The 25846-nt window shown below is 29.0% G+C and overlaps 3 protein-coding genes across 46 annotated transcripts in view; all 3 read left to right on the top strand.

The window, feature by feature from the left end:
- Positions 1 to 387: 387 nt before the first annotated feature.
- lark (RNA-binding protein lark) lies at positions 388 to 13450 on the top strand. 39 transcript variants are annotated; one of them, XR_015292305.1, is made up of 11 exons: positions 406 to 522; positions 1528 to 1673; positions 1765 to 1787; positions 2556 to 2718; positions 2913 to 3458; positions 3596 to 3665; positions 3780 to 3879; positions 7210 to 7257; positions 12490 to 12571; positions 12677 to 12818; positions 12960 to 13450. XR_015292305.1 is itself a non-coding variant. In XM_086909182.1 (9 exons), the coding sequence occupies exons 4-9, from the start codon at positions 2575 to 2577 to the stop codon at positions 12497 to 12499; spliced, it is 918 nt and encodes a 305-aa protein (XP_086765308.1). In that variant the 5' UTR covers positions 406 to 522; positions 1528 to 1673; positions 1765 to 1787; positions 2556 to 2574; the 3' UTR covers positions 12500 to 12672. The 39 variants fall into 39 exon arrangements, 21 of the variants coding, with proteins under 21 accessions (XP_086765303.1, XP_086765307.1, XP_086765308.1 ...); XR_015292308.1 differs by having other exon boundaries at positions 7213 to 7257; positions 12960 to 13149; XR_015292309.1 differs by lacking the exon at positions 1765 to 1787 and having other exon boundaries at positions 7213 to 7257; positions 12960 to 13149.
- On the top strand, positions 13006 to 17284 carry Adk2 (Adenosine kinase 2). Of its 3 annotated transcripts, none has more exons than XM_086909188.1 (5): positions 13006 to 13146; positions 15149 to 15356; positions 15523 to 15798; positions 15873 to 16281; positions 16400 to 16807. In XM_086909188.1, exons 2-5 carry the CDS (start codon positions 15168 to 15170, stop codon positions 16525 to 16527), a joined length of 1002 nt encoding a protein of 333 aa, XP_086765314.1. In that variant the 5' UTR covers positions 13006 to 13146; positions 15149 to 15167; the 3' UTR covers positions 16528 to 16807. The 3 variants fall into 3 exon arrangements, with proteins under 3 accessions (XP_086765314.1, XP_086765313.1, XP_003694766.1); XM_086909187.1 differs by lacking the exon at positions 13006 to 13146 and adding an exon at positions 13495 to 13583; XM_003694718.4 differs by lacking the exon at positions 13006 to 13146 and adding an exon at positions 14375 to 14675 and having other exon boundaries at positions 16400 to 17284.
- Positions 17285 to 17862: 578 nt separating this feature from the next.
- enok (histone acetyltransferase enoki mushroom) overlaps positions 17863 to 25846 on the top strand; it is a 19020-nt gene continuing 11036 nt past the window's right edge. Inside the window, exons 1-3 of one of the 4 annotated variants that reach the window (XM_086909165.1) lie at positions 17863 to 17939; positions 21442 to 22221; positions 25635 to 25846. The exon at positions 25635 to 25846 is cut by the window's right edge and continues 261 nt beyond it. In XM_086909165.1, coding sequence (XP_086765291.1) covers positions 21676 to 22221; positions 25635 to 25846 — 758 coding nt within the window. In that variant the 5' untranslated portion in view covers positions 17863 to 17939; positions 21442 to 21675. Of the gene's footprint in view, positions 17940 to 18285; positions 18491 to 18839; positions 19267 to 21441; positions 22222 to 25634 lie in introns of those variants that run through there. The other 3 variants (XM_086909164.1, XM_086909167.1, XM_086909166.1) reach the window with 3 other exon arrangements.

Here is a 25846-nt window from a genome sequence, read left to right as displayed (position 1 = left end):
TTGACGCATGATCCAATGATTATAATGCTAAAAAATTAAATAATAATATTACAAGAAATTGAAATATAAGAAAATTTAATTATCAAATTATTGATGATAATTATTACTTGTATTGTATTGAAAATATTTCTCGTATTTTACAAATATACAATTCAGAATTTTTCTGTTTTTAAATTAACATAAATAAAGTAAGAAAGAATTTAGAATTATTTCTATTTTAATTATATGAAAATTATTATTTCATATAATATAATGGTTTTGTTTTATTTAATATATATAAAATTTAAAAAAATTATAATCTGTATGTAGGTGTATATATTAGTAATAATACTAGTATTTAGTAATATTTTATAATAAATAATTTTATTTTCATCAGTTGGTACTTTTGAATTTTGCATCGAAAGAGACGCTATATTCTATATTCCACTTCCCGATCTGTTTCGATCCGCCATTTTTTTACGTAGGAAAGCGTGTGGTTTGGCATTGTGTTTTGTCGAATTGCTTTACGGAAATACTGACTTGGTAAGTATTTTAATACTTTCTAAATATTTTACACATTTTAATTTCTTAAATGAAAAGCATCATATAAATGTAAAAGTATCAGTTGCATCAATGAGATTATGTAGTTATATTTCATAGCGTCGATACGCAGATATCCGAAACACGCCATTTCGCGTTTCTAGATTTCCAATAATAAAGTCATTTTACAAAAATATTTAGTCTTTTTTCAATTAAGAATAAAAAATAATTATTAGTTAATAGCATTGTTATGCATTTACTATTAAATTATTTTTATATAACTTTGACAAAGTATTATAATACTTTGTTGTGTTATATACATACGTTGATATTGTACATGTGATCACGTTATTAATTCAGTAGAATTTAATTTTTATCACAATAATTTTCTATTCATTTATTATTTTATATCAGTGTATAAAAATATACAATAAACATATATATTTAATATAGATTTATTTCGTAAATCAATTATATGTTTTATGGCATAATGGCATAATATTTTATTATTGCATTATTTTATATATTTTTTTATAATAGTTTTCTAAATGTTTGTATAACATTTAATATTCCGAAAATATTAACGCTGTGATAGACACATAACATAACCATAACGATATAATAGTTTACATAATGATTGAAATTGTCGACTACTTTCAATTCAACGAGAGAATGTAAATCGTGATAATTACGTTTTAATATTGTTGAAGTATTAAAAAAAAAAAAAAGTTATAATATATATTATATATCTCGTTCCGTTCAATTTTCCAATAAATATCGTAATTTTTCAATATTGTGAATAAAATACTTAAAAAATAAAAAATTTAATCGTTTCTGTTTTATGAACGATAAAATATAATAACGTTCATTATAATAAATCATTAGAAGAGAATAGAAATTCCCGCGTATAATTCATTTATAGTACATGAAATATTTGGAAGTATGTTCATGGTAAGTTTTTGGATACATTATTCTTACTGTTCGCTGTGTATTGCAATTGTCCGATAGGGGTCACTACATACTTCGATTCTCGCGCATCAGCGGACGCAGCAAGTGAGACGCCATTGTTAGATTGCGTTCTCTTGTGTAAAGTCGTGTGTCTAATATCAACGTTGGTTAAATTATTCGTTGAAAGTAGCACGCAATAATCTTCGGTGAGTGTGAAAAAAATATATAGTCTTTGAATATAAATTTATGCACCATATTTGAGTTGGTGATCATTATTATATTATTCACATTTCCTAGATTTGGTGCGCCATTTCAACAAGGTCGGTACGCTTTCTGTATTACGTATTTTATAACGTATTTAATAAGTACTTATTCTCTGCTTAGATATTCCATTATTCTATTAAAATAGAAATTAGAAAATTTGTGCTTTCTTATATTATTCAAAAATTTCGAAATTGATTCTGTTCATTAAAATTTAGTTGTAAAAGTTTAGAATTCGTCAGAATTTATGACCTTCGAAATTCGAAATGCTAGATCGTTAGCAAAATGGTGGAAAAATGTGCGCTGTGAAGAGTATCTAAAACAATCGTCATTATTAAGTAGATAAGTTTTTATGATTTTTATTTAATTTTAAATAAAAATATTTTTGTTCAATTCAAAATATATAAATACTATATTTTAATATATATCAATTTGATATAAAATATAAATATTTTAATATATATCATTATATATTAATATTAATATAACTAATATAATTAACCTAATATAATATTATATTATATTATATTACTAATATAATATAATATAATATTATATTATATTATATTACTAATATAATATAATATATTTTCATTTATATAAAAATCATATTGATGACAATAAATTAATTATTCGTTGGAAATGAATAATATTGTACAATATAATGTTAAGAAATAAGATTAGTTGCATTATAAATTCTTACAAAATAAAATTAAGTTAATATTGTAAATAAGGTGGATATAATATTTCTTTATATATTTTTTTTATTTCAGTATATATTTTATCGAAAAATTATAATATTTTAAATATTTTGTTTTTGAAATTAGGTTCTAAGACGAGCCGAAAATGCCGGGTTTTAGTAGTGTTGGCACATTCAAAATTTTTATCGGTAATTTAGCCGATAAAACAACAAATGCTGATATTAAACCGTTATTCGAAAAATATGGAAAGGTTGTAGAATGCGATGTGGTGAAAAATTATGGATTTGTGGTAAGTTTCCTCATATATCTTGTGTTTTTGATATAATCATTTTTTAATTACGGTTTTTTTCTTTTATCTTTTTCCTTCTCTTCCTTCTTTTCTTTTCTTATAAATCTGTCGGATAATTGTATCTTGGCCCGAAAAATTTACAATTCTTTAATTCGATTAACGAAAAAAATATTTTATGATATAATTTTCAACAGCATATGGAAAACGAAGAAGCAGGGAGAAATGCAATACAAAATTTAAATGGACATATAGTTCATGGTCAGGAGATTAAATGTGAAGCTGCAAAGAGTCGTAAAGGACCTAACACACCTACAACAAAAATATTTGTTGGCAATCTCACAGATAATACAAAAGCGCCTCAAGTGCGCGAACTATTTGCCAAGTACGGTACTGTTGTAGAATGCGATATCGTGAGAAATTATGGATTCGTCCATCTAGAAGCAACAGGTGATGTCAACGATGCCATCAAGGAACTCAATGGAAGAATGGTGGATGGTCAAGCGATGAAGGTTCAAATTTCTACAAGCAGAGTACGACAAAGGCCAGGAATGGGAGATCCTGAACAGTGCTATCGATGCGGTCGCGGCGGCCATTGGTCCAAGGAGTGCCCGAAAGGAGGAATGGGAGGAGGACCAGATAGAAACGGATACAGAGACCGAATGTTTGGACGCGATCCGTATCCTCCACCGCCGCCACCACCGTTCCTTCGGGATCGGTTAATGGGTGGTGGCCGCTTTGGAGTAAGTTAATTTAATTTTCTTAATAATTTTTGAAATCAAAAGCAATTTTAATAAAAAAGGGAAAGGAGACAAAACGAATAACAAAATAAATTTATACAATCATTCATGCCAATATGTTTTTTTTATATTTATTACAGGATTACGAAAGCTACTATGACAGGAGAGGCTTCGAGGACACCAGGGATCTCTACGAGAGGCGGTTTACGGGTATGACAGGGCCCTGTGACATGGGAAGTTCCATGTGCGGGCTTGACTTTCCACCAATGACAATGCCACCTCTACCCCCAAGACGAGACCCAATGCCTCCTATGCCTCCTCTAGGTATGGGATCCATGCGCGACACTGGCTTCTCCCGTGGTAACGAGTATGGCATGTTCAGCCGCCGATCGCCCCCTCCAAGTGGCAACAATGGCCGGTTCAGGTGAGTAGAGCCAATGCATTGACTGCCCATTCGTCCGACTTAACATTGTGAACGTTCCAGGCTGGATTAACAGCTCATGCGAATTGGGGTTCGGCTATCCGTCGACATTTAATAATATTTGTTTTATCGTGTTTTTTCTTTTCTTTTATACGTATATTCTCAATCTCACATGTCTTAAAAATTTATCTCTCTTGAATGTGTATATATATGTATATATACATATACATATATATACATATATATATATACATATATTTATATATATATATAAAATTTTCTCTAGATTACATCGTAACTTCGGGTTATTATTCCATTATTCGAAGTAAAAATTTTCATAAAAGGCTAAAATTTCTGTTTCCGTATTTAATCGTTAGCCCTTAATTTTACATTATTACGTTTCTTTTCAGTTTCTTTCCATTTGTTTCAAGTATATAATACAATGTGTATACAATCGTACATTTGTATGCACGTATGCGACTCATATATATGCCCGCGCATATAAGCATACATATTGTACATATTGTAATACATAATCATATTGTGTATATTACACATATAATTTTTGTGTGTTGCATTGCACAGTTGAAACATAAATCGATAATCCAATCCATGTAGAGTGTCGACCCGATGCCCACATGAGTGCAGAGTCTGTGTAATAAAATGCTAATATGTATCATGACGCTTGGACGTTTCTGTACATTCTAAATTTCAGTGCACCTCAGGCTGCGTACCATCTTTGTCCATGAATGCGGGCAACCCTAGAGAGACAGTCCCGGGCCAGCGGTCAAGTCGTGCAAGAGTAAGTCTTTGACCACTTTTGTTAGCGAGTAGTCACACCTCGTTCTTGTCGCTGGCGCGTTATACATCAGCAGCTTCTATTTTCTTCGGTGCCAACAAAATCCGGGTCTCGACTGATCGTACCTTGAACATGTCGACTGCTCTTCTAGGGATGTCCCTGTTCATAGACTCTCTTGATCCATGGCGTTAACTGCGAGATTGGCCTGTATGTCTCTCATAAATCCTTTGTGTTTCAAGCGCTCCTTATTACGTACATCACTCAACCGGGAGTGGCGCGGAGGCCTGGGATGAAGAAACGTTCCTAAGGAATGCGAACTAGATTTCTTGATCGCACTACCGCGAGCCAGGATGCGATCCTACAATTCTAACAAACTCTCGTACGCTGTAGATAGAAAAGAAAAGAAAAGAAAAGAGATGAGATGTGATGAAAAAAGGGCTGGCGCGATTTTCAGGAACGGCGCCTATCGATTATCTTTGAAATATCTCGTAAGTAGAAACCAGCTTTCCAGACGCATTGGACAGTAAGTTTGTATATCGGCGTTTGTAATAGTTGTTAAGGCCAAATTCATAGATACGCTTCGGAAACATCTTATTATCTTGTGTATCAGTTTCAATGTATCTTTAATTCAAATAATGCTTTAAAGTTTTTTAATCACAATTTTTGGGTAACCAATAAATAGATAACATAATTCATGAAATGTATTTCGGAAAGATACAGCGTCAAAGATAATTTCGAATTATACAAACGTTGAAGAAAGGGAAAAAAGCAAGTTATGATATGCATATAGTATTTCAATAGTTTTTTTTCTTTTTTTCTTTTTTTTTTTTTTTTTTTTTTTTTTTTTTTTTTCCCTATTTGAAATATAGAAAGTATGCAAATGCATAGTTTCCATGTAATTCGTTTTTACATTTATTATAGCAAAAAATTTGTTTCATTATTTATTATCTCTATAATTAGTATGATTGTTTTAATTTTTTTTTTTTCCTTTCTCTTTTTTTTTTCACTGACTTTTATCATCGGTCGTAATTTTATTACGTTTCAACATTACCGCGTAAGAAAAAAAAGAAATTTTTTTAATTAATTTAAAAAGTACGGAATTGAATGAATATATTGATTTATCCGTGAAAGTTTCATGAAACCGGCTCCGTGTATTATGATAGTAATGCGAAAAAATATATAAAAACTTATAAAAACGTGTGTATATACATATATTGATACGTTATAATCATCTTTGCATATATGCGTACGTATACATATAAAGTATATATGAACAAAAATACACATATATTCGTGCAGAGGGCGAGAAGATAAAAAGGAAAGTGAAAGGAAAGAGAAGTGATAGGGGGGAAGGGGACGGGGAGAGAGAAAGAGAAAGAAAAAAGAGAAAAAAGGAAAAATTTGCTTCAAAATTATGATCCATACTTCTCGAAGCTGACTTCTACTCACGAGGTTCAAAGCTTTTCATGTATGTAAATCCATTCACAAACTTTCAAATAGAAAACAGAGTTGATTGAACTTTTCAATCTTTCTGAATACTTTGAATTTGTTGTTGCATGTAACCTTATTATCCTACATGATCCCAGCCTGGGCTGCAAATGGCTCGTTCTGATTATATAAACTGAAAATCGCATGGGTTAAAAATCCAGTCTAACGCTGCCTGCCTTATATGACTGGCCAAAAGAAGAAAAGAAAAAAAAAAAAATAATCCCATGTTCTTATCACTGCGAATTTTGTATTATGCATCCATTTATCAATTTGTTTTCTTTCTAGTAAATGTACCTCGTATATAAAATAAAACGGATAGAAATACTTGGTTATTGCTTGCATTTAGATATTCTGAATATAATTTAATAAAATTATAAGTACGTGTAGCTTTACACATACAGAAACACATATACACGCACAGCATATAAGAAAATAAATATAAATCGAATAAATGATTAATTGTTCGATTTAAAATGATAATTTTAACCCTTTCGCATATTTGGTTAGCGTGTGAATGCACATTATTTGCGCAGGTTCAATATATATTCTTGATTATATGTTTGCACAAGTATTTTTCTAAGTTAATTCATTCTTCGATACAATTTATGATTCTCGCGATATATATTTCAATCAATTGTGTACTTAGATGTGAATTTGGATAGATAGGTAGTTGATTATAGATTATAGTAGTTGTATAATATTACGCGAGCATATACGTTCCCATCTTTTCTATAAATTTTTTCTTCTCTTTTTACTTCCACCTATGATCGTGCATCATAATTGGTCGATAGTAGTGTCTTCATTTATTTTATATATATTATCTAAACGTAAAACTGCCTATAAAGTAATTTTTTTCCAAACTATTTTGACCTTTTCTTTAACCATTCTTTACAGTCATATTAGGCAGCACGCGACTATTTTTCTTGCATTGTCATTATACAGGGACTAATTCACAAAGTTAAGCCTTGGACAAGGGAGCAAGTATGGTGTATATATTGATCTTTGATCATTCGTAGATTCGATTATTTATTATAACGCTGTTATAGTAGAGGCATGTACGAGGACTTCAGCCGAGATTCATTTGAAGAGCGTAGGTAAGTAGACGTGTCAATTCCGGTTAAAAATTGATTCACACTGAAATTGTGTGTCGAAACGTTTCCAAGTATTCGATATATATGTATCTACATATACATATACATACATTATATGTATATATATGTATATGTATATATATATATTGTCATTTTAATTAACTCTCTGCTCTCTTCTTTGTTTATTGCGATCCATCGAATTGCTTTTTATATTATCCTCTTATTATTAATTAATTATCGGTAAATTCGCAATTAATTCATATCGAATTAAAATTTACTAATTATAAAAATGTATAAGTTACGATCGTACTATATTATATGTTTATCATATCGATTTGTCTATTTGCTCAAATGACAGTGGTTAAAAATTACGCTGGATAGTAAAAAGATAGTAAAAGAGAAAAAATGATATATACATCTTGCAAAGGAGAGACATATAGAGTGTGTGCTCGTTAAAAAAAGAAAGAATATATGTATATTTATTACGTATAATTAATATATATATTATATGTATATATATATATATATATATATATATATATATATATATATATATATATTATAATTTAAAAGTTTCAATAATTTTTGTTGGCAAAAAAATACGATAATCATACACGTTGCCAAGAATAATTAGCGAGAATAACGAGGAAGTACGTACTCATTGCGGTGTTTTCACCAAATATTTCCCTATAAGTGATAATTATCTTTTCCCTTAAAAATGGATTATTTAAATGTTTTTTATGTGTCGGTACGTAGATTGTACGATTTGTTTATTTTTTTATAATATGACGTACCACCCTTGTCTACTTACCTATCCGCCCTTTTTTTGTATCTCACAAGTTGTTCCTCTCTTAGCTCGTGTGGTTTTTCCCCCGATCTCTTTTTTATCGATCTCGTATAACTGACGTAGATTAATTTTGGTTACCAGACCGGGATTACGAGGGCCATCGCCGTCGCGCCGGTTCGCACCATACTAAATCGTCGCGTCGGGCTCGGATCGGTCTCTGTCGGTCTGTCTGTCTCTCTGTGTGTCGGGTCTGTCTGTCGCTAGCAGGAAGCCTCGGGACCGAGATACTCTTGGCCGTCTATGTCTGTCGATCTGCACGCGCGAAGATCCACCATTCGCCCGTTCTATCGGGAAAACATGTATTCTCCCCGTAATGCGCTATTTAGACGAGAATCCTTCGCCCATCCTCCTAAAAAGAATATGAAAGAAGAAGAAAAAAAGAAACGGACAGATTAAATAGCAAACAAAATGAAAAATATTTTATCGAATTGCAGGTTTCTTTTATAATTCTGTCACCTTTCCCCCTTTTATTTTTTTTTATTTTTATTTTTTTTTTCCTTTCTTTCCTTTTTTCCTATTTCCTATTTTCTTATACATACAATACACACACACACACAATTCCTTTTGTACCTTTTGTTCCTTTATTCAATTAATTTTATATATTACATATTCAGCTTTCCATTCCGGTTCAAATTACTTACAAGTAATCAAATATTATATCTAATATAATTTGACGCGTATGTCCATTCGAGAGATTGTCAAATTTTCTCTTTTGATGTAAGAAAAACTTTGTCGCAGCATCGTCCTGCCAAAAATTTTCAATTTGTATTTTCAATTCGTATTTATACTATGCTAAATTATTAGCATTAAAATATTAATATTACTTTATCATGGTTAATTCATTCGAATTCAAGATCTCAAAATATACAGGTAGGACGAGGCTTATAACGCTATACATACATAAATGCATACGTGTTTATATGTATATATATACGTTTGTGTGTGTATGTGTGTATATATATATATATATATATATATATTATATGCATATATACATACATACGTATGTAATATATACATATATACGTGTGTATGTATATATGTATGTATGCATATGTATGTCGCGTCGTGTTCGATGACCGTTTCTGTGACGATGACGCGCCCGTGAGCAGCGCGGACTTTTTTTTTTCGCTCGTAAATAAAACTTCCGTGCATGTACAACAGACACTCAATTACCGTCACTGCGTTGAATAAAATTAAAAGTATGGAATGAAAGATCTGAGCAAGTATGGACAATATCGGATATCTCTCTTTCTCTCCCTCTCCCTCGTTTCCTCTCCTCTCCTCCCCTCTCCTCTCTCTCTCTCTCTCTCTCTCTCAACAAAATCGTGCGTTTTGTAACGTGTCGCAATCACAAAATCAGAGCATCGTCCGAACGTTCATTTGCAAATGTCTTTTATTCTTTTTTCCTTTTCTTTTTTCTATTTTCTTATATCATTTATATATAATATAAGAAACAATAAAAGTTTGTTGCGTTTAATTTACATTATGTGCGATATTTTTGTCGCTTCGGATAATTCCCAATTTATTATTCAGGCAGGAACGGAATTTCGTGTAAAAATGCGTTGCAACTAGCGGAACGGTTGTTCGATATAATGCGATGATAACGGTTGCCGTTTAAGATATTAAGGAACGTCGAAGATAATTAAATAAAATGTGCGTGCGTGTATCACCGATACCGTGTAATATCCTTCCTAATCATAATGCTTTTTCGATACGAAATAATAGATATATCGTATTTATGTAACTTTTCTTTCAAGAAACGAGAAAAGTGCGTGCGGGTTCGACTATTCGAATCGTTTCCAGATTATTACACAAATCTTAAAGATACGATTTCAGAGACCCAATAGACTCGTAGGATGCGTCGATTCTGTATGGGAATCCAAATCTCGGTCGTGCGAACATTATTATCATTAATCTGTAGTGACATAATATCGTTTTATTAACATATTTAGAATTAATACGTGAATAATTACCGAAGATTACGGCAATCGCAACAGCGCTCTGTTTAGCTTATAAATACGTACATACGTTCGTACGTACGTACACACACACGCGCGCGCGCGCACACACACACATCATACATACATACATACATATATACAAACAAACATACACATTGACACATACATACGTACCCGCGCGTGCGTATATATACACAACATACACACACACACACATACTCACACACACACACACACACACACATATATATATATATGTATGTATATATATGTATGTACCAATGACCACCGTTTTTTCGTTTCGAGTAGCGTATACACGTAACGACGTGTACAATATTTCTCTCCCATCGTTTTCCCCTATTCCTTTTTTCTTTGATGATACGACCTGTTTTCAATGGTAATTAGGTTAATGATAATATCATACTAATAATGGTTTAAAAAAGGAATGTAATAACAATGTATTTGTGAAGATTCACAAAAAAGACGTTTCGTGTTCTTTAATCATTATTTGCACTGTTTTTCGTCTCACTCAAGTTAATTGCCTCCTATTGAATTCCTTCTCTCATTCGACCATTACCCTGTATAATATCATCCAATCTACATTACCTTAACGATATTTTTTACCTTCTAAAGAAATTGTTCGCCCCCGTAATGGTTGGGTAAACGGATGTGCGCTCTATCTGGCTTCCTGCGTATCGCGCGTTACAAACGTGTCGTGATTATTGAACCCACGATATTGACAATCCCTGGATATATTCGTATATATATATATATATATATATATATATATATATATACGTGTCGACTTCGTTTTCACGTCGCACTCTTTAAAAGATAAAAAAAAAAATAAATATGCGTATTATTTTATATTCGCGCAATTACGTTCTTGTATTACCCATTTTCATTATTATTATAAATGCGGAGAAAAAAACAATTTATTTTTTCATTTTGTTTTTTATTATATTTGTGCAAAAATCTGATACGCAAGTAATATAAGGACAAATATTAATCTCAATAATTACTCGATACTTATATTCATTATTCCATTATCATATAAAGTAATGTTTCTCGTTTAAAAACATCGTTCTAATATTAAAAAAATAATATAAATAAACTTATCCAGAATAACGCGAACAATGGTTTTTTAAATTTGTGTACATTTTTCACTTCATATATATCGTGTTATTTTATTATTTTACATTCTTTTTCCTTATTCTTTCTATACATTTGTTAATACATATATAATTGAAATATTGACTAACTTTTTCTTTTCTATGAATTAATACTTAATCATTCGTGAAAAGTAGATTTTTCTCTATGATAATGAATAATCTTATTAATAATTCTATTTAACGATAGCTATCATAATTTACAATCGAAAGATATTCAGGCTAAATTCTTATATTTTTACAAAACTAAAATATGAAAAAATCTATGAAAATGATTGTTGTTAATATAGATATATAATATTAATTAAACGTATTTTTAGGTATAAAATGAATTCTTAAAAAGAAAAAAAAAGAAAATTTTTTTAAGAAATCCAACTGAATTTTTCCTTTTGTATGAATAAATGGAATTTATTCTTGCAATGCCAATCTCGATGATACGTGCGACTTATATACTACGCGATTAATCAGTAGAATATATCAATGTGAATTAATCAATGGATCGAGTAAAAAAAATGTAAATCCATATATAGCATCATCGTGTTCGAAATTTGAATATGGAAAGCGCAACTTTCTTCCATATTTGATGAATATTTGATAAATCAAGTTGTCGAAGATTATATTCTCTATGAATCGTCGAATAATACGTCGATTTAAATATTTATGATGATGATTTATATACGTTGATTTTCTATGGTTTTTAGAAACATATTCTATAATATTTATTACTCTCGATAATATTGTTTTACCGTTGAACCGTTGAAACCATTGCAATCGTTCAAGTCGAAATGCGTCGTGCGGGTTTATTGAAATCTATATAAACTTAAAAAAAAAAAAATCGATGGTATGAGAATTCCCGTGTCAAATTTTTGTCGGAAATTACATATGAATCCCTCTACGAAACTACTGAATAACGTATAAATGTATACTTTACTCGATAATATTATAAAAAACATGTGTGACGCGCGTCTTTTGAAAAAGTGAAAATTAAAACAAATATATGTACAAATTAAAGAAAAAAAACAAATGAGGAAGAAACTAAAGGTGCAATATTATCGATAATGTGTAGAAATCGGGAAGACACGCGCAATGTGAGCATTGAATAATAATAATAATAATAATTATAATTGTTCACATGCGTGAAAATTGCATTTTCGTACCGGGTCATTGTCAATTTTCAAAAAAAGTGATAAAAAGACGCGACGCAGAGAAATTTAAAAAAAATATTATGCATATTGTAATATGATGTATGATATAGGACACGATAGATCCCTGCCTCGTATCGCTTCTGGACGTGGAAGGAGTCTGGACTTTGATGGTGTCGATAACGAAGAGAAAAAGTAAGAGAAAAAAGATAAACATAGAAAATAAGGGAGGGAAAAAGAAAACAAAACAAAAAAGAAAGAAAGAAAAAAATAAATACGACGTATATCCTTTGTGATGAGATGTAATTGTCAACGAGGACAACTTCTATACTTCATTGAGAAAGAGGGAGACGCCATGGCTGACAAAGGTGATGGTGAATGTGGCACTATAGATTCCATTCTGGATAAATATGTTGGGTGTAAACTACATTGTACCTACAAGGCAAGTTTACTCAGTATCATTCTGATCTGCGTGAAAACGCAAAATGAAAGCAAAAAAAAATGTATTCTTTTCCCTCAAAGCATTAAAATTCATAGCCTCTTTGCAAGCCGAACTTTTTGAGAGTCATGTTTTCTTTCTTAGGAGATGCAGCAGTATGCACAGTATGTACATTCAAACCTGCAATATGAAGAACATTTGTGAATTAGGTGTCCAGAATTTAAGCATTGGATATGATGATGCTGCAAATTTATTCATCGCAATATTTTTCCGTATTATGCTAATATTGGATATTTTCATGATTTTCTTGAATATATGAAAATATAAAAAGGTATTGTAAGGAAGTAAAATCCTACTCATCTTCCTTGTTGTTCCATTTTGCATTCCAGATATTTTAATATATCATAATAATTATGCATTTCATTGTTTAAATTCGCCATTTTATATTCCATATATTTTTTATTTATATATTGATCTTCAATATGATAATCGTATCATGTATAAATTTTTATTTTTCCTTAATCCCAATCCTATTTTTTTTTTCTTTTTTATTAGCAACTGCGTTTAAAGACAATTTGTACATATATATTATATATATTAATAAATATTAATAAAAAATTGATTTTGAAGATGTATGAATATCTTATAGGAAATTTTCAAATATTGATGTATAATCAATATTTATTATTTGAATTGATTTAATTATTGATATGATTAAATTTATCTTTCTATATATGTAATGGACTTAATTCGTATCAAAATTTTGCGGTAAGTAAATTTAATCAAATTAAAATTAATAATTTATTTAATATATATATATATAAAACAATATATAAAATATATATAAAATCAAAATATGAAAAAATGAAAACAAAAATAAAGTATGATAAATGATTATTAACTAAGAAAAAATATATAATTCTCTAATAAATATTATTTATATTATAAATGGTTGAATGATATAATTATTAAAATTATACATAAAGTACTTCCTTAAATGATAACTATATTGCAAGTTTGAAAATATGACATTATTTTATATATTTATAACAATGATATTATCCTTTCAAATTGTAATGTAACATAAAAATATAATGTATATAGTTTTACGTTAATATAGTTTTTTTTTTATTTTAATTAAAAATTTATTCTTTTAAATTTCTATATCTTATATAAAATTCTTATATTTTATTATAAAATTATATATTATATATTATTGTATAAAATTTTTATAAATGACCTAATTTGGTTGTAAAGTAAAAGTTTAAAAAAGAAAATAGTAATGAAAAGAGAATAAAAAAAAAATAAAGAATGTATATTATAGGCTATTATTGAATCATTTTGTGAAAAGATATATATTAAAATAATGCATTAAATTATATTTTTATAATTTTTTTATAAATTAGCTTATTTAATGATAATTTTATATTTATATTTAATAATTATACCAAACAAATATATGTATATTTTATAATTATATGTATAATGAAAAATTTTCAATGTGAATGTTAATCAATATGATGATAAATTCTTAAATTTATATTCAATAATTTGTGTTAATATTCATTGAATTTTCATACACGTTACATATACACACATGCGTTCGCTCGTACATATATAAATAATAAAATATAAAATATATAATAATGTTCAGTTGATCTATAAAAAGTAATTACTATTACTGTTTAATCTATTATTTTAATATAAACATGATATTATGTGCACGTGATATCTTTCGATTTTGCAACAGCAAGTAACAAATATTTCTATTACGGAGTAGTGGCGTATCGTTTATATTCATATGTTGCATATTATTTCTAGAAATTCACAAAAATAGTAACAAATGGCGTTAGACTTACGGTATGATAATGTATAATATTATGATAATTTTGATTTTTTATTTTAATTAGAATTAAAAATATTTTAATTTAAGATAGAGGTTATATTAAAGTATGTTTCACATGCACATGTTTGATTATATCTTTATAAGTATATTAATTTTTATCTTTTGAATTTCGTTAAAATGAAAATAATTTATTGTTTTTAATAATATGTAGTTAGCTATATTTTTCAAATTTATATATAATTAAAATATATTGTGATCGAAAAGATGATAGATAGGTTATATGATAGACAAATTTTTATTGTTAGTATACTGAAATTTTTTTTTTTTTAACATAGAAACTTATGATAGAAAAGAAAGCAAAAATATGTGTATATATTTAATATCTAAATCAATTTATTTTGAATATAAAATAACCATATTTCTAATGTGTTCGAATAAAATCTATTTATTCTACATATGATCAAAATAATTTTATAATATATTTCAGAGAGGGTATTCTACTAGGCATGGGTAATCCTCTTCTTGATATCTCGGCAACTGTAGATAGCAATTTTTTAAAAAAATATGATCTGAATGCTAATGATGCAATTCTTGCCGAAGAAAAACACAAACCCATGTACGATGAATTAATTGAATTGTACAAAGCAGATTTTATCGCTGGTGGTTCTGTACAAAATACTATGCGAGTAGCACAAGTAAAATTAATTATATTATTATTATAATATATATATAAATATATTTCTAATAATTTAATATTATTTAATATAATTGATATATAATTGTATTAATATAATTCAATATAATTTATATATAATTATAATGTTAAATTATTAGAAATACCAAATATGAAATATTCTGCAGTGGTTCCTGGGGAAACCAAATATTGCAACTTATATGGGCTGTGTTGGGATGGACAAGTACTCAAAAATTTTAGAGGATAGAGCACGTGCAGATGGCTTGAATGTTCGTTATCAATATACACAAAAAGAACCTACCGGTACTTGTGCAGTCCTTATTACTGGAAATGAACGTTCCTTGTGTGCCAATTTGGCTGCAGCTACTTGTTTTTCACTTTCACACATAGAAGAAACTGAAAATAAAAATCTTATTGAAATTGCTGAATACATTTATGTTTCTGTATGTATAATGTAAAATATTTCTAAAGTTTTTATATTATTATCTATCAAATGTTGTTAAATGTTGAATTTTAGGGTTTTTTTTTAACTGTAAGCCCAGAAACAATTCAAGTAATTGCTAAACATGCTTTCGAAAAAAATAAAATTTTTATAATGAATCTCAGTGCACCATTTTTATGTGAATATTATAAAAAGCCAATGTTGGCAGCTCTTCCTTATGTTGATATCTTATTTGGTAATGAGGTGGAAGCTGATGCATTTGCAAAAGCAAATGATTTTCAAACTACAAATAGAAAAGAAATTGCTTTAAAATTATCACAAATGGAAAAGATTAATAAAAAAAGACAAAGAATTGTTATAATAACCCAAGGTCCTGACAATATATTAGTTGTAAAAGATAATATTATAATGGAATTTGCCGCTATGAGACTTCCAGAAGAGAAAGTTGTAGATACTAATGGAGCAGGTGATGCATTTGTTGGAGGTACATATTTTTATATATATATATATATAATTACATCATACGATATTAAAACTAATTTATATATCAATTAATTATATGTGATTTTTCGAAAAATTATCATGTACTATATTATTTTCAGGTTTTTTGGCTCAATTTATTCAAGATAGAAGTATAGAAGTTTGTGTGAGATGTGGAATTTGGGCTGCAACTCAAATTTTACAGAGATCTGGATGTACTTACGAAGGGAAACCTAATTTTACTCCTTGACAATGCTTAAATAAGTTAGTTAATTGTAAATTCTGTACTTATATACATATACACACATATATATATATGTGTGTATTTGTTTGTTTGTTTATTTATGTATATATATATATATATATATATAATTTATATAATATATATATATACATATATATAATATATAATTATACAACCATAATATATAATATGTATATATATATTTATATATACATATAATAATATGTATATGTTTATATGTATATATATATGTGTAATAAATATTTTAACAACTTTTTTACCTCGATTTTCGTTTAATTTAACAAATTAATTTATCGAGTGAATATTCTTTATACTCTTAAAATTTTCATTCTACTAATTAATAATAAATGTGGATAATAAAAATAAGAAAATACGAGCGGTATAATAGAATTTGGAATGAAACACAAAACATATTATCAGCATTGTTATTAATTATTGTTATTAATTATAAATGATTTTTAATAACATTATTAATTGATTAATAAATATTGAATAACTGAAAAAAATAAATATTAAATTCATATAAAGAAAAATATTAATAAGATAAATATATTAAAAAAAAATTTAATAAACTTAATTAATTTGCTTTATTTTATGATATTCTTTGTTAAAATGATAAAGTAACAAATATAATTGATACAATATGAAGCAATAAATTATTTTATTCGAAAATTAACAACTGTTATTTACAATTAATTCATCTGTATAGAATATAATAAAAATACATGCAATCACCTTCGCACGATAATTTTTTCAATACTATTATGAAATATGAATTTTTTAAAATGATCGGAGTGATGCGATCACGTAACATGCTTGCGTCGAATGATAGATATAGTACATGCATACGTGCAGAAAGTTATAAAGCGGACCAAAGATGCAATGGATGCAATTTACTTGAAAAAATTGTTTTTTTAGGAATTCTATAATACCTACATAATATTCCATTCATATAATTAAAAGAACGAAATAATATATTTATTATAAAGAAGATTTTTCTATCATCAAATTTTTTAAATTATAATTTTTAATATATTTTTAAATTTATTTTTTAAGTGAAAATTAATTGTTATATTTTTTTTATTATTTATTTTATATATAAATTGATAGGAATTATATTAAAAAAATATTTGAAAGAAAAATATTATTAAATTTTGATAATTTCATGAAGAGAAAAAAGAAACAAAGAGGAACAATAGTTTATAAAACGAAGTGTAATAATATTTATAATTAAATAATATTTATAAGTACATGGTTCAAAAGCAGAAAGATACGATCCTGAAAACTCGTTGACAAAGCTTCCGTATAGCGTCATATAGCAGATGCGCGTGTGTGATGTGAGGAACTGATTGGGAATGGTCAAAGTGATCGCAAAGCAAATGACGGCCATAGTGAAGGTAAGAAGTATGATTAAAAATATATATATATAATGAACTGCATATATAAATATCAGATATTTTTAATAATAACAGCAATTATTAATCTAATTTTTTATATTCGTTTTTATTATACCGTGTACTCCCGCGCTTTAAGTGTTTTATTTCAGATATCCCATAAGATACAATGTAGATATATAAAAATGATGCGCATGTGTGCGCGCGCGCCAGAAAACGAACGAAAAGCGAGGCACGTGTGACCGGTAATGAGAGTGTACGAGTCAAAGTAGACGGTTTGATTGGTCGACGAAAACGTGTGCCCCTACGACTGTTTCATGATTTCGCCGTAACTGTGAGCGCGGTGTGCGCAGTGCGCTCCCCACCGCGTGCGCGCAGTGTGTAACCCCCGCGACCGCCATCTTTGTCAAGTGGGTAACCTTTGTTGATTTGTGTGAAATGTGACGCCGTTGTCGCGAGATAATTAGTGATCGTGATTGAATATCCTGTGTACGAGTATCTAGTGATCTGTGTGGATTTCATTGTGGATTTATACATGGAATTACTAGGGTCAGGTAAAGCAAATGATCTTTCGTTATACCTTGCAAGAGAACCACGCGAATTATCATCAGACGCATACGGGCTAGCGGGTCGGGCCGCCAGTTCGTGAAAGAGTGAGAGGGAGAGAGAGTGAGTGTACAATAGAGTGCAAAAGAGAGAGGAAGATAATTTTCTATACGCAGTGTTTCTCCTTACTTGTTCTCGATAATTTTTTCGTATTATGGTCGAACAAGTGTATTATCGAATGAAATTAACTTGTCAGGCGTTCCTTCGTAAAAATAAACAGTACAATGTTGTAATTAAAAGATTATTCTTGCGCGCGAAAAATTGTGCGAAACAGCGGAGAGTTGACCGTGCCTACCCAAGATGGCTGCCCGTCGGGCTTCGAGAAATTTGTGTCCTTATTGTATATTTGGACATGTAATTGAATAGTTTTATATTTTTCTTAATTGTATATCGTGTACAAAATATCTAAGCAAGAAGTATGGAAAATTTAGTGTTTTAATATAATTACGATTAATTGTTAGATGATAGACAGTAGCATTAGTTGTGACTTTGTGGGCGACGGCCGTCGCGATTACGTTTACTAGTTATACAAAGTGTTCTTTTTACAAAAAACGTGATTTGTAACAATTTGTAACAGTTATTTCTGTTTGAAAAGCATCAGACAAGATTTTCGATTTGCATGGAAGTATGTGTTTCAAGTTAAAATTATAAATTGGCTATGATTAAGATTAAAATGGCTACCGACGGTAACCAGTTGGTGATTATTAGCAAATATATCTCTCAGGTGAAATTAATTTTTTCTTAATCTTTTTATATATTCGTAATAAAAAATTTTGAAATTAATTTTCTAATATGTAATCTTGAGCAAATGTTTGTTAATAAATATATATGTAGGTTTTTTAAGCATTAATTAAAGTAAAACATATGTAAAAACGAAATATAACGAACGAGTATCAGAACTAACAAATACCAAGTCAGCAGTAGTAGAAACCATTCAGTAACCGTCCGTTTTCTCAGTGGCAGCTGCTCTCTCTGTTGCCATCCTTTCTTTTACCTCTCCGTCGGATGAGAAAGGCCCCAGCAAATAGAGTCAATCGGCCTGACTACTAGCTATCCTTCTTTCTCTAATTATACTATATACATTTTCGTGTATCTTAAACGGATATGATAGGTAAATTGGATAGAAAATATTTTCGTTCAATCAATATATTTGATTTTTTATAATAACGGTATGAATTAGAAAAAATTATATTTATAAAAAAGTGTTGAATATTGAAGTGTCGTGGAAAAGATTTATAGATAATATAAGTACCTACATTCATCGATTTTCAACAGAAAATTCTGAGTGTATAGTGCATTCATTCGCTTGACGCTTCTCTTTCTTTCTCCCACTCTCTTTCCTTTCTTTGCTCGATGTCGAGATTTCCGTATATGTTCCTGTTCTCCATAATTGTTGGAAGTTTGCCGATAATTGGTCGATTAAAATTGAAACTAAATCTAATGTTTACAATTTAAGTGAAAAAAAAGATATAGACAAATAGTTTTTTATTTATCATATTTATTTATTATATTACGATTTGTCTTATATTCTGTTTCCTCATTTATATATTTTTTCTTTCTAATTCGATATATATCTCTCTCAAAATTTTTAATCAATGATATGCATAAGTTTTATACGAAGATTAATCATATTATAAAATATGTTTTTAAAATATGTCCAATTTCCATTCATAAATAAGGAATATTAAGTTTACTAGATTTATCAGTCGATTCATTTATTATTCAATCATTGATTGTTAATCAATCATTGATTGTTAATTAACGAATAATAATTGCAAACAATATGGGAATGCTTAATAATAGAATATTTGCTATATTTATCAGAAAAATTAAATATAACGTTGTTAACGCTAGTGTAGATTAATCAATATAAACAATGTTGCATTATTGCTTATTCTAAATAAATTGTTTCACTTTTTAAGTAATATAATTTTTTTTTTATTCATCAACCGTAGATTATTCATTAATAGTAGATTCATTCAGAATTATTATAATTTATTAATATATAATAATAATATAGAGACAGATAGTACATTTTCTTTCTTTATATAAAATTATTTGTTGTTGAATATTTGTTTATATGTATATATATATATTAGAACGAGAATAAATGAAAATTTGATAATTGATTTTGAGCAGAAAATCAATACTGAAAAAAAACTGAAAAATTACTCATTATACAATTTTTTGCGGATTTATTTTAAAAATCAGTATTATGATCGTAAAATTTGTATATATACAAATATACATATACAATTTATGTTAGTAAATTACATGTATTTACAGGTTATATTAAGTTATGCAATGTCGACATATATATAATGATTTAAAATGTCTCTTTATATGTCTACATATATATGTGTGTGTATATATGTATATATATATATATATATATATATCGGGTTTGCTTATGTTGAGGAGAAAGTTTGTCATTTAAAAGAAAATCGGTCAATTGATTGATAATAATTTAAAAAAATTGAATAATTTTAAACGATTTCGTGATAAATATCGAATTCAATATCGGATGTTTCTGGATAAACTGAAAAGAGTTGATTAATCGAAAAATAAGTTTTGTAAGAGGATGATCATATACGTACAATATTTTTCATAAAATTTCAAAAAATTTTTAAATTAATCGAATTTCGTATTCAAATAATGCATCATAATTATATATATATATATATATATATATATATATATATATATATATATATATATATATATATGCGTTACAGCCATGATATTATCGCATATAGTAATCGAACATGACGACTAATAAAATGTAGATATGTAACTAATTTGATGAATATCTATATTATATGTTAATTAGTGAAGAGGGATAGGAAAAAAGAAAAGAAAGAAAGATATTAATTCGTTTATGTGTATATACTGATTTTAGGATCAGCATAAGAATCGTAATGTGACCTTGGAATGGAGATGTGAAGCAATTCGTACGAAAATCCTGCATACTAAAGGCGCAGAATGTGAGTGTCATAAGTCCTGCTCGTAAAAACTAACTCGTAGACAGTCGAGCATTGTTCATCGGGTGTGTATAACCTGGCCTGGTACGTGATTGTCGTCGCCGGTGTCGCCGCCGCCGCTTTCGTCGGCAGACGGCCGACGGAGACGAGAAATGGACGAACCCGAGTCCGCTGACACGTGGTCGGCCTGGTTCCTGGATGCGATCCGAAAAATACGCAGCCAGAAACAGAGGCCGAGTGTCGAGCGGATATGTCACGCGATTCGACAACACCATAATTATCACGAAGAGGAAATCGCTGAACACTTGGAAGTTGCTGTAAAACGTGGCGATGTGCTCAAGATCTTTAATAAAGGACAATCCTCGTACAAAGATCCTGGTGGGTTGCAATCGAAACCGCTCAAGGTTGGCAAGGCCTCCGATCTTAGTAAAGTACTGGGTAAGGCTGTTAGAGAGTTGGGAGAAAGGGAGGGATCAACCCTGAAGAACATCGAAAAATACATCAGACAAAGTCATACAGTTGAGGAAGAAGCGGAAGGTGATTTAAGAACAGCGCTTAGACTATCTGCTAAAAGAGCAGTCGATCGAGGACTTGTGATTCAGGATGGTAGACTTTTTCGGCAACCGGATAGGCCACCTTATCTTAAGAAACATGGAGAAAATGCTCATATTGTGCCACCGGAACCCCCTGTACATAAGGTGAGTTTGATTTTTTTTCATTATTTGTTAATTATACGTTATATTTCAGTATCTTTGATTTTTTTTTAATTTTTTTTTTTAATTTTCGTAATTGAAATTACGTTTTATATATGTTTCGTTAAAAATTTGACAATTTGTTTCCTCTCAACTATCGAACGGTAACTATCGAATTGTCATCATCGATAATGATTCGACATTCGTTTTTTTCGTATATACGCGTATATGCATATATATGCGCGCACGCGCATATCTATAGGATTAAAATTTACGCGTTGAAGATTCATCGCATGTGACGAAGCAAATTGTAAATATAAGATATTTGCTTCTTTTTTCCTCTTCTTGTTTGGAATTATTTTTACGCTGCTCCGTATCAAGTAACAATATGCGTCAACGCATGTATTAAGAAAATAAAGAATATTAAAATAGAAAATCTAGAATATTATTTTTTTGGATTGTTAATATAGATGAAACAAAAAAAAAAAGATATATTTGTTGCAAAAATATAAATAATAATAAAAATACTAAATACTAAAAATATCATTATATATTATTATGTATCATTCACTCAAAACATCAATACAGTAATAAATTGTACATACGCAATATACATAAGTGCTATAGAGCTATTGATTCGCATCAGATTCATAATTGAATTTGTTTAACTTGCGCATCTTTCTCTACATTATCGTTATCTTTCAATACAAACATATCATTAATCGATTATTAAGTTTTAATAAGAAACGTTCACAGATGATTCAATATTTTCATCTATCGTTTCACAGATAGATTAGCGTGAACATTTGCAATATTTACTTCTTTGCATCGGACAATATGCACAATGTAGTAATACATAATACCCATATGCGAATTGGCAACCACAGTAACCGAATAAATATTGTACCGCCACGGTATAAACATCTGTGAACAAAATATATCACAACGTCATATATGTTATTTTAATTTACAAGGTAAAATAATTAAAATGTTGCGTTAATTGTTCGATTATTAAGTAAGTAGGATATAAATATATATCATCATCTAAGTATTTATGAATTATTGCTTTAGTTTAATATCAATTCTTGAATTTGTTAAATAATTCGTCATCTACATGCTTGATAGATCGTATTAACGTATTCCAAAGTTATGATTGTGTTTGAAATTATTTTCGAAATGAAGTTGAATATTGACTGTTTTTGTCGCAATATCTTTTTTGTAAATACAAATAATAAAATTTATTACGTTATCCTATCTGTCGTTAATTAAATACACAATAAAGATTTAAGTCGACCAAAATATAATTTGAGAAAAAATATATAGATATAATAAATATAACATGTTTATTTTCAAAATACTTATGAGATATGTATTCATAATCAATTGATACAGACACATACAATAAAAATTAATATAGATGAAAGATAGACAATTATCATGAAAAAAAATAACGGTAAATTATGAAGAGATATTACGGATATATTACATATAATTCATAGTTTACAGGAATTGAAAGAGGAAAATACATATGCGTTATCGTTACGGTCCTATGTTCGTAGTTAGGGAGTCGTCACGGCATGTGCCCACGCCTCAAGATGGTTAGTCGCGGTTTCACGTTTGAGGGGAATTTGAATAGAGGAGCAAGACTCAGGACGATACGCTATCGCGGTCAACTTCCGGTGACTCGTTTGTATATCGCTTCTCTTATTGATCCTCCATGCACGTCTATCTCTATCTCTTTTCCTCTCATCTCACCCCTTTCCCTCTCTTCTATCGCATTCATTTCTCCTCTCTGTTCTCCTGCCGACCGCGTTTTATGCGTGTCAAGCCGCAGAGAGCACGGAAAGTCCGACGTTATCCAACGATCACGCCGGCGCGATCCTGCCAATCTCCCCTTTCCTCCGCTTGCTCAGTACCCCCACTCTTCTCTCATTCCTGTCCTTCCTTCTTGAATTCTCAACTTGTTCTCGATTTCGTTGCTCCGCGTCACTTAATATCTATTTGCATTTATATTAATATATAATACATTTGACAAGTTACAATTTTTCAAGTTTTTTTTTTTTTTTCATTTTAATTCTTTTTCTCTACGTTTTAAATTTTTTTTATATGATTTTTTCTTCGTTCTCTCTCATACGATAAATAATAAAATAAAATCATCGAATAGTAACATATTTTTATTAAATTTGATATTAGTTTCGCATTTGAAACGAACGCATTAAGAGAGATCGATACAATCGAGAGATAAATATATAGATCTCTATCAAATTTTTTTTTTTTAATTTTTTTCCAATATAATAGATATATACATAGGATAATAAAGAATATATAAATGAATGCATAAATGAATATGGAATATATTCGAGATGATAGATTTGATGATATTGTTCTTCGATGTATTTACATAGTATGTGTAATATTAGTACTTGTTTCTTAAATCGATGGTGTTATAAAATAAATTAAAGTTGAATTCGCATTTAAAGTTTAAAATTTATTTTTAAAAAACAAAATATAATCAAAATATCAGGGAAAATATTTTTTGTGTATACGAATATTGTTATCCATATATATTTTTTCAGCGTTAAAGAATTGTATCTATGAAGAAATTAAAAAGTCAAAGAAAAGGATAGGATTAAAGATAGATCGATCAGTCGTATAGCTGTTAGTTATAGCTGGTAGTTGCTCGCCAAGCAACAGGTCGTTATTTCGAGACGTGGATCATGGCTATCATGATTATGTATATTTCTTGTACGTTAAAATTGTTTTTGTGAATATTATGATTGATCGAAATCAAATAAAAATATTCGATTAATTGAAATGTAAAGATCATCGTTGTTCAATCACTTGTCGTGCTTTTTTTCAACATTTCTCTATTTTGTTTGTAATGGTATTCTTGAATTATTAAAATTATACGTTTAAAAAAGGATAAAAAAAAGAGTAAGAAAATATTTTTCTCAAAATTCGAAAACTATGGGAGGGGAAAAACATGGGAGAAGAATGTAATTTATTTTAATCATTTGATTTCGTTTCATCGATGTATATATAATAAGAAACACGAAAAAATATCTTATTCGGAACTCGTGCAAATTATATATGTACAGATTATATATAATATGGAAGATATAATGAAATCATATTACTTTTATAATATATTTTATATTATATTATATATTATATATTATATATTATGGATAAATATTGTATCTGTGTGTGTGTGTGTGTGTGTGTGTGTGTGTGTGTGTGTGTGTGTGTGTGTGTGTGTGTGTGTGTGTGTGTGTGTGTGTGTGTGTGTGTGTGTGTGTGTGTGTGTGTGTGTGTGTGTGTGTGTGTGTGTGTGTGTGTGTGTGTGTGTGTGTGTGTGTGTGTATGTATTATCGTTAAATCGGATATATATCAAAATATATTATTCAATTCTGTTGCAGTTGCCAGCTCCATTACCTATATGCAGAGAATGTCTTGGCGCGACGATAGCTGGAAATAATAATAATACAAAACGCAATGTTTCCGAAAAACTGAGCAGATGTAGTGTATGTGGTGCAGCTTTACATAATTCTTGCGCACCACCTGAACTTTCGAATCTCGTTGAAAGGGGTATAACATGGTCTTGCGACGATTGCTCTCCAACATGTGCCGG

Source organism: Apis florea, unplaced genomic scaffold, assembly GCF_048593485.1.
Source record: "Apis florea isolate Af1SG1 unplaced genomic scaffold, ASM4859348v1 contig_3081_pilon, whole genome shotgun sequence".
Classification (NCBI taxonomy): Eukaryota; Metazoa; Arthropoda; class Insecta; order Hymenoptera; family Apidae; genus Apis; species Apis florea.
The sequence above is the reverse complement of the archived record's forward strand: the minus strand, read 5'-3'. Positions and strand labels throughout refer to the sequence as shown.

What these genes read in the sequence shown, in the direction of transcription:
- lark (XM_086909169.1), top strand. Translation starts at nt 2,575, where the DNA reads ATGCCGGGTTTTAGTAGTGTTGGCACATTCAAAATTTTTATCGGTAAT. An exon ending in TGGGTGGTGGCCGCTTTGGA is followed by an intron (nt 3,459 to 3,595) that starts GTAAGTTAATTT and finishes TATTTATTACAG; the next exon opens with GATTACGAAAGCTACTATGA. An exon ending in GGCAACAATGGCCGGTTCAG is followed by an intron (nt 3,880 to 7,209) that starts GTGAGTAGAGCC and finishes ACGCTGTTATAG; the next exon opens with TAGAGGCATGTACGAGGACT.
- Adk2 (XM_086909187.1), top strand. Translation starts at nt 13,555, where the DNA reads ATGGACTTAATTCGTATCAAAATTTTGCG. An exon ending in CTGAATACATTTATGTTTCT is followed by an intron (nt 15,799 to 15,872) that starts GTATGTATAATG and finishes GTTGAATTTTAG; the next exon opens with GGTTTTTTTTTAACTGTAAG. An exon ending in AGGTGATGCATTTGTTGGAG is followed by an intron (nt 16,282 to 16,399) that starts GTACATATTTTT and finishes TATTATTTTCAG; the next exon opens with GTTTTTTGGCTCAATTTATT.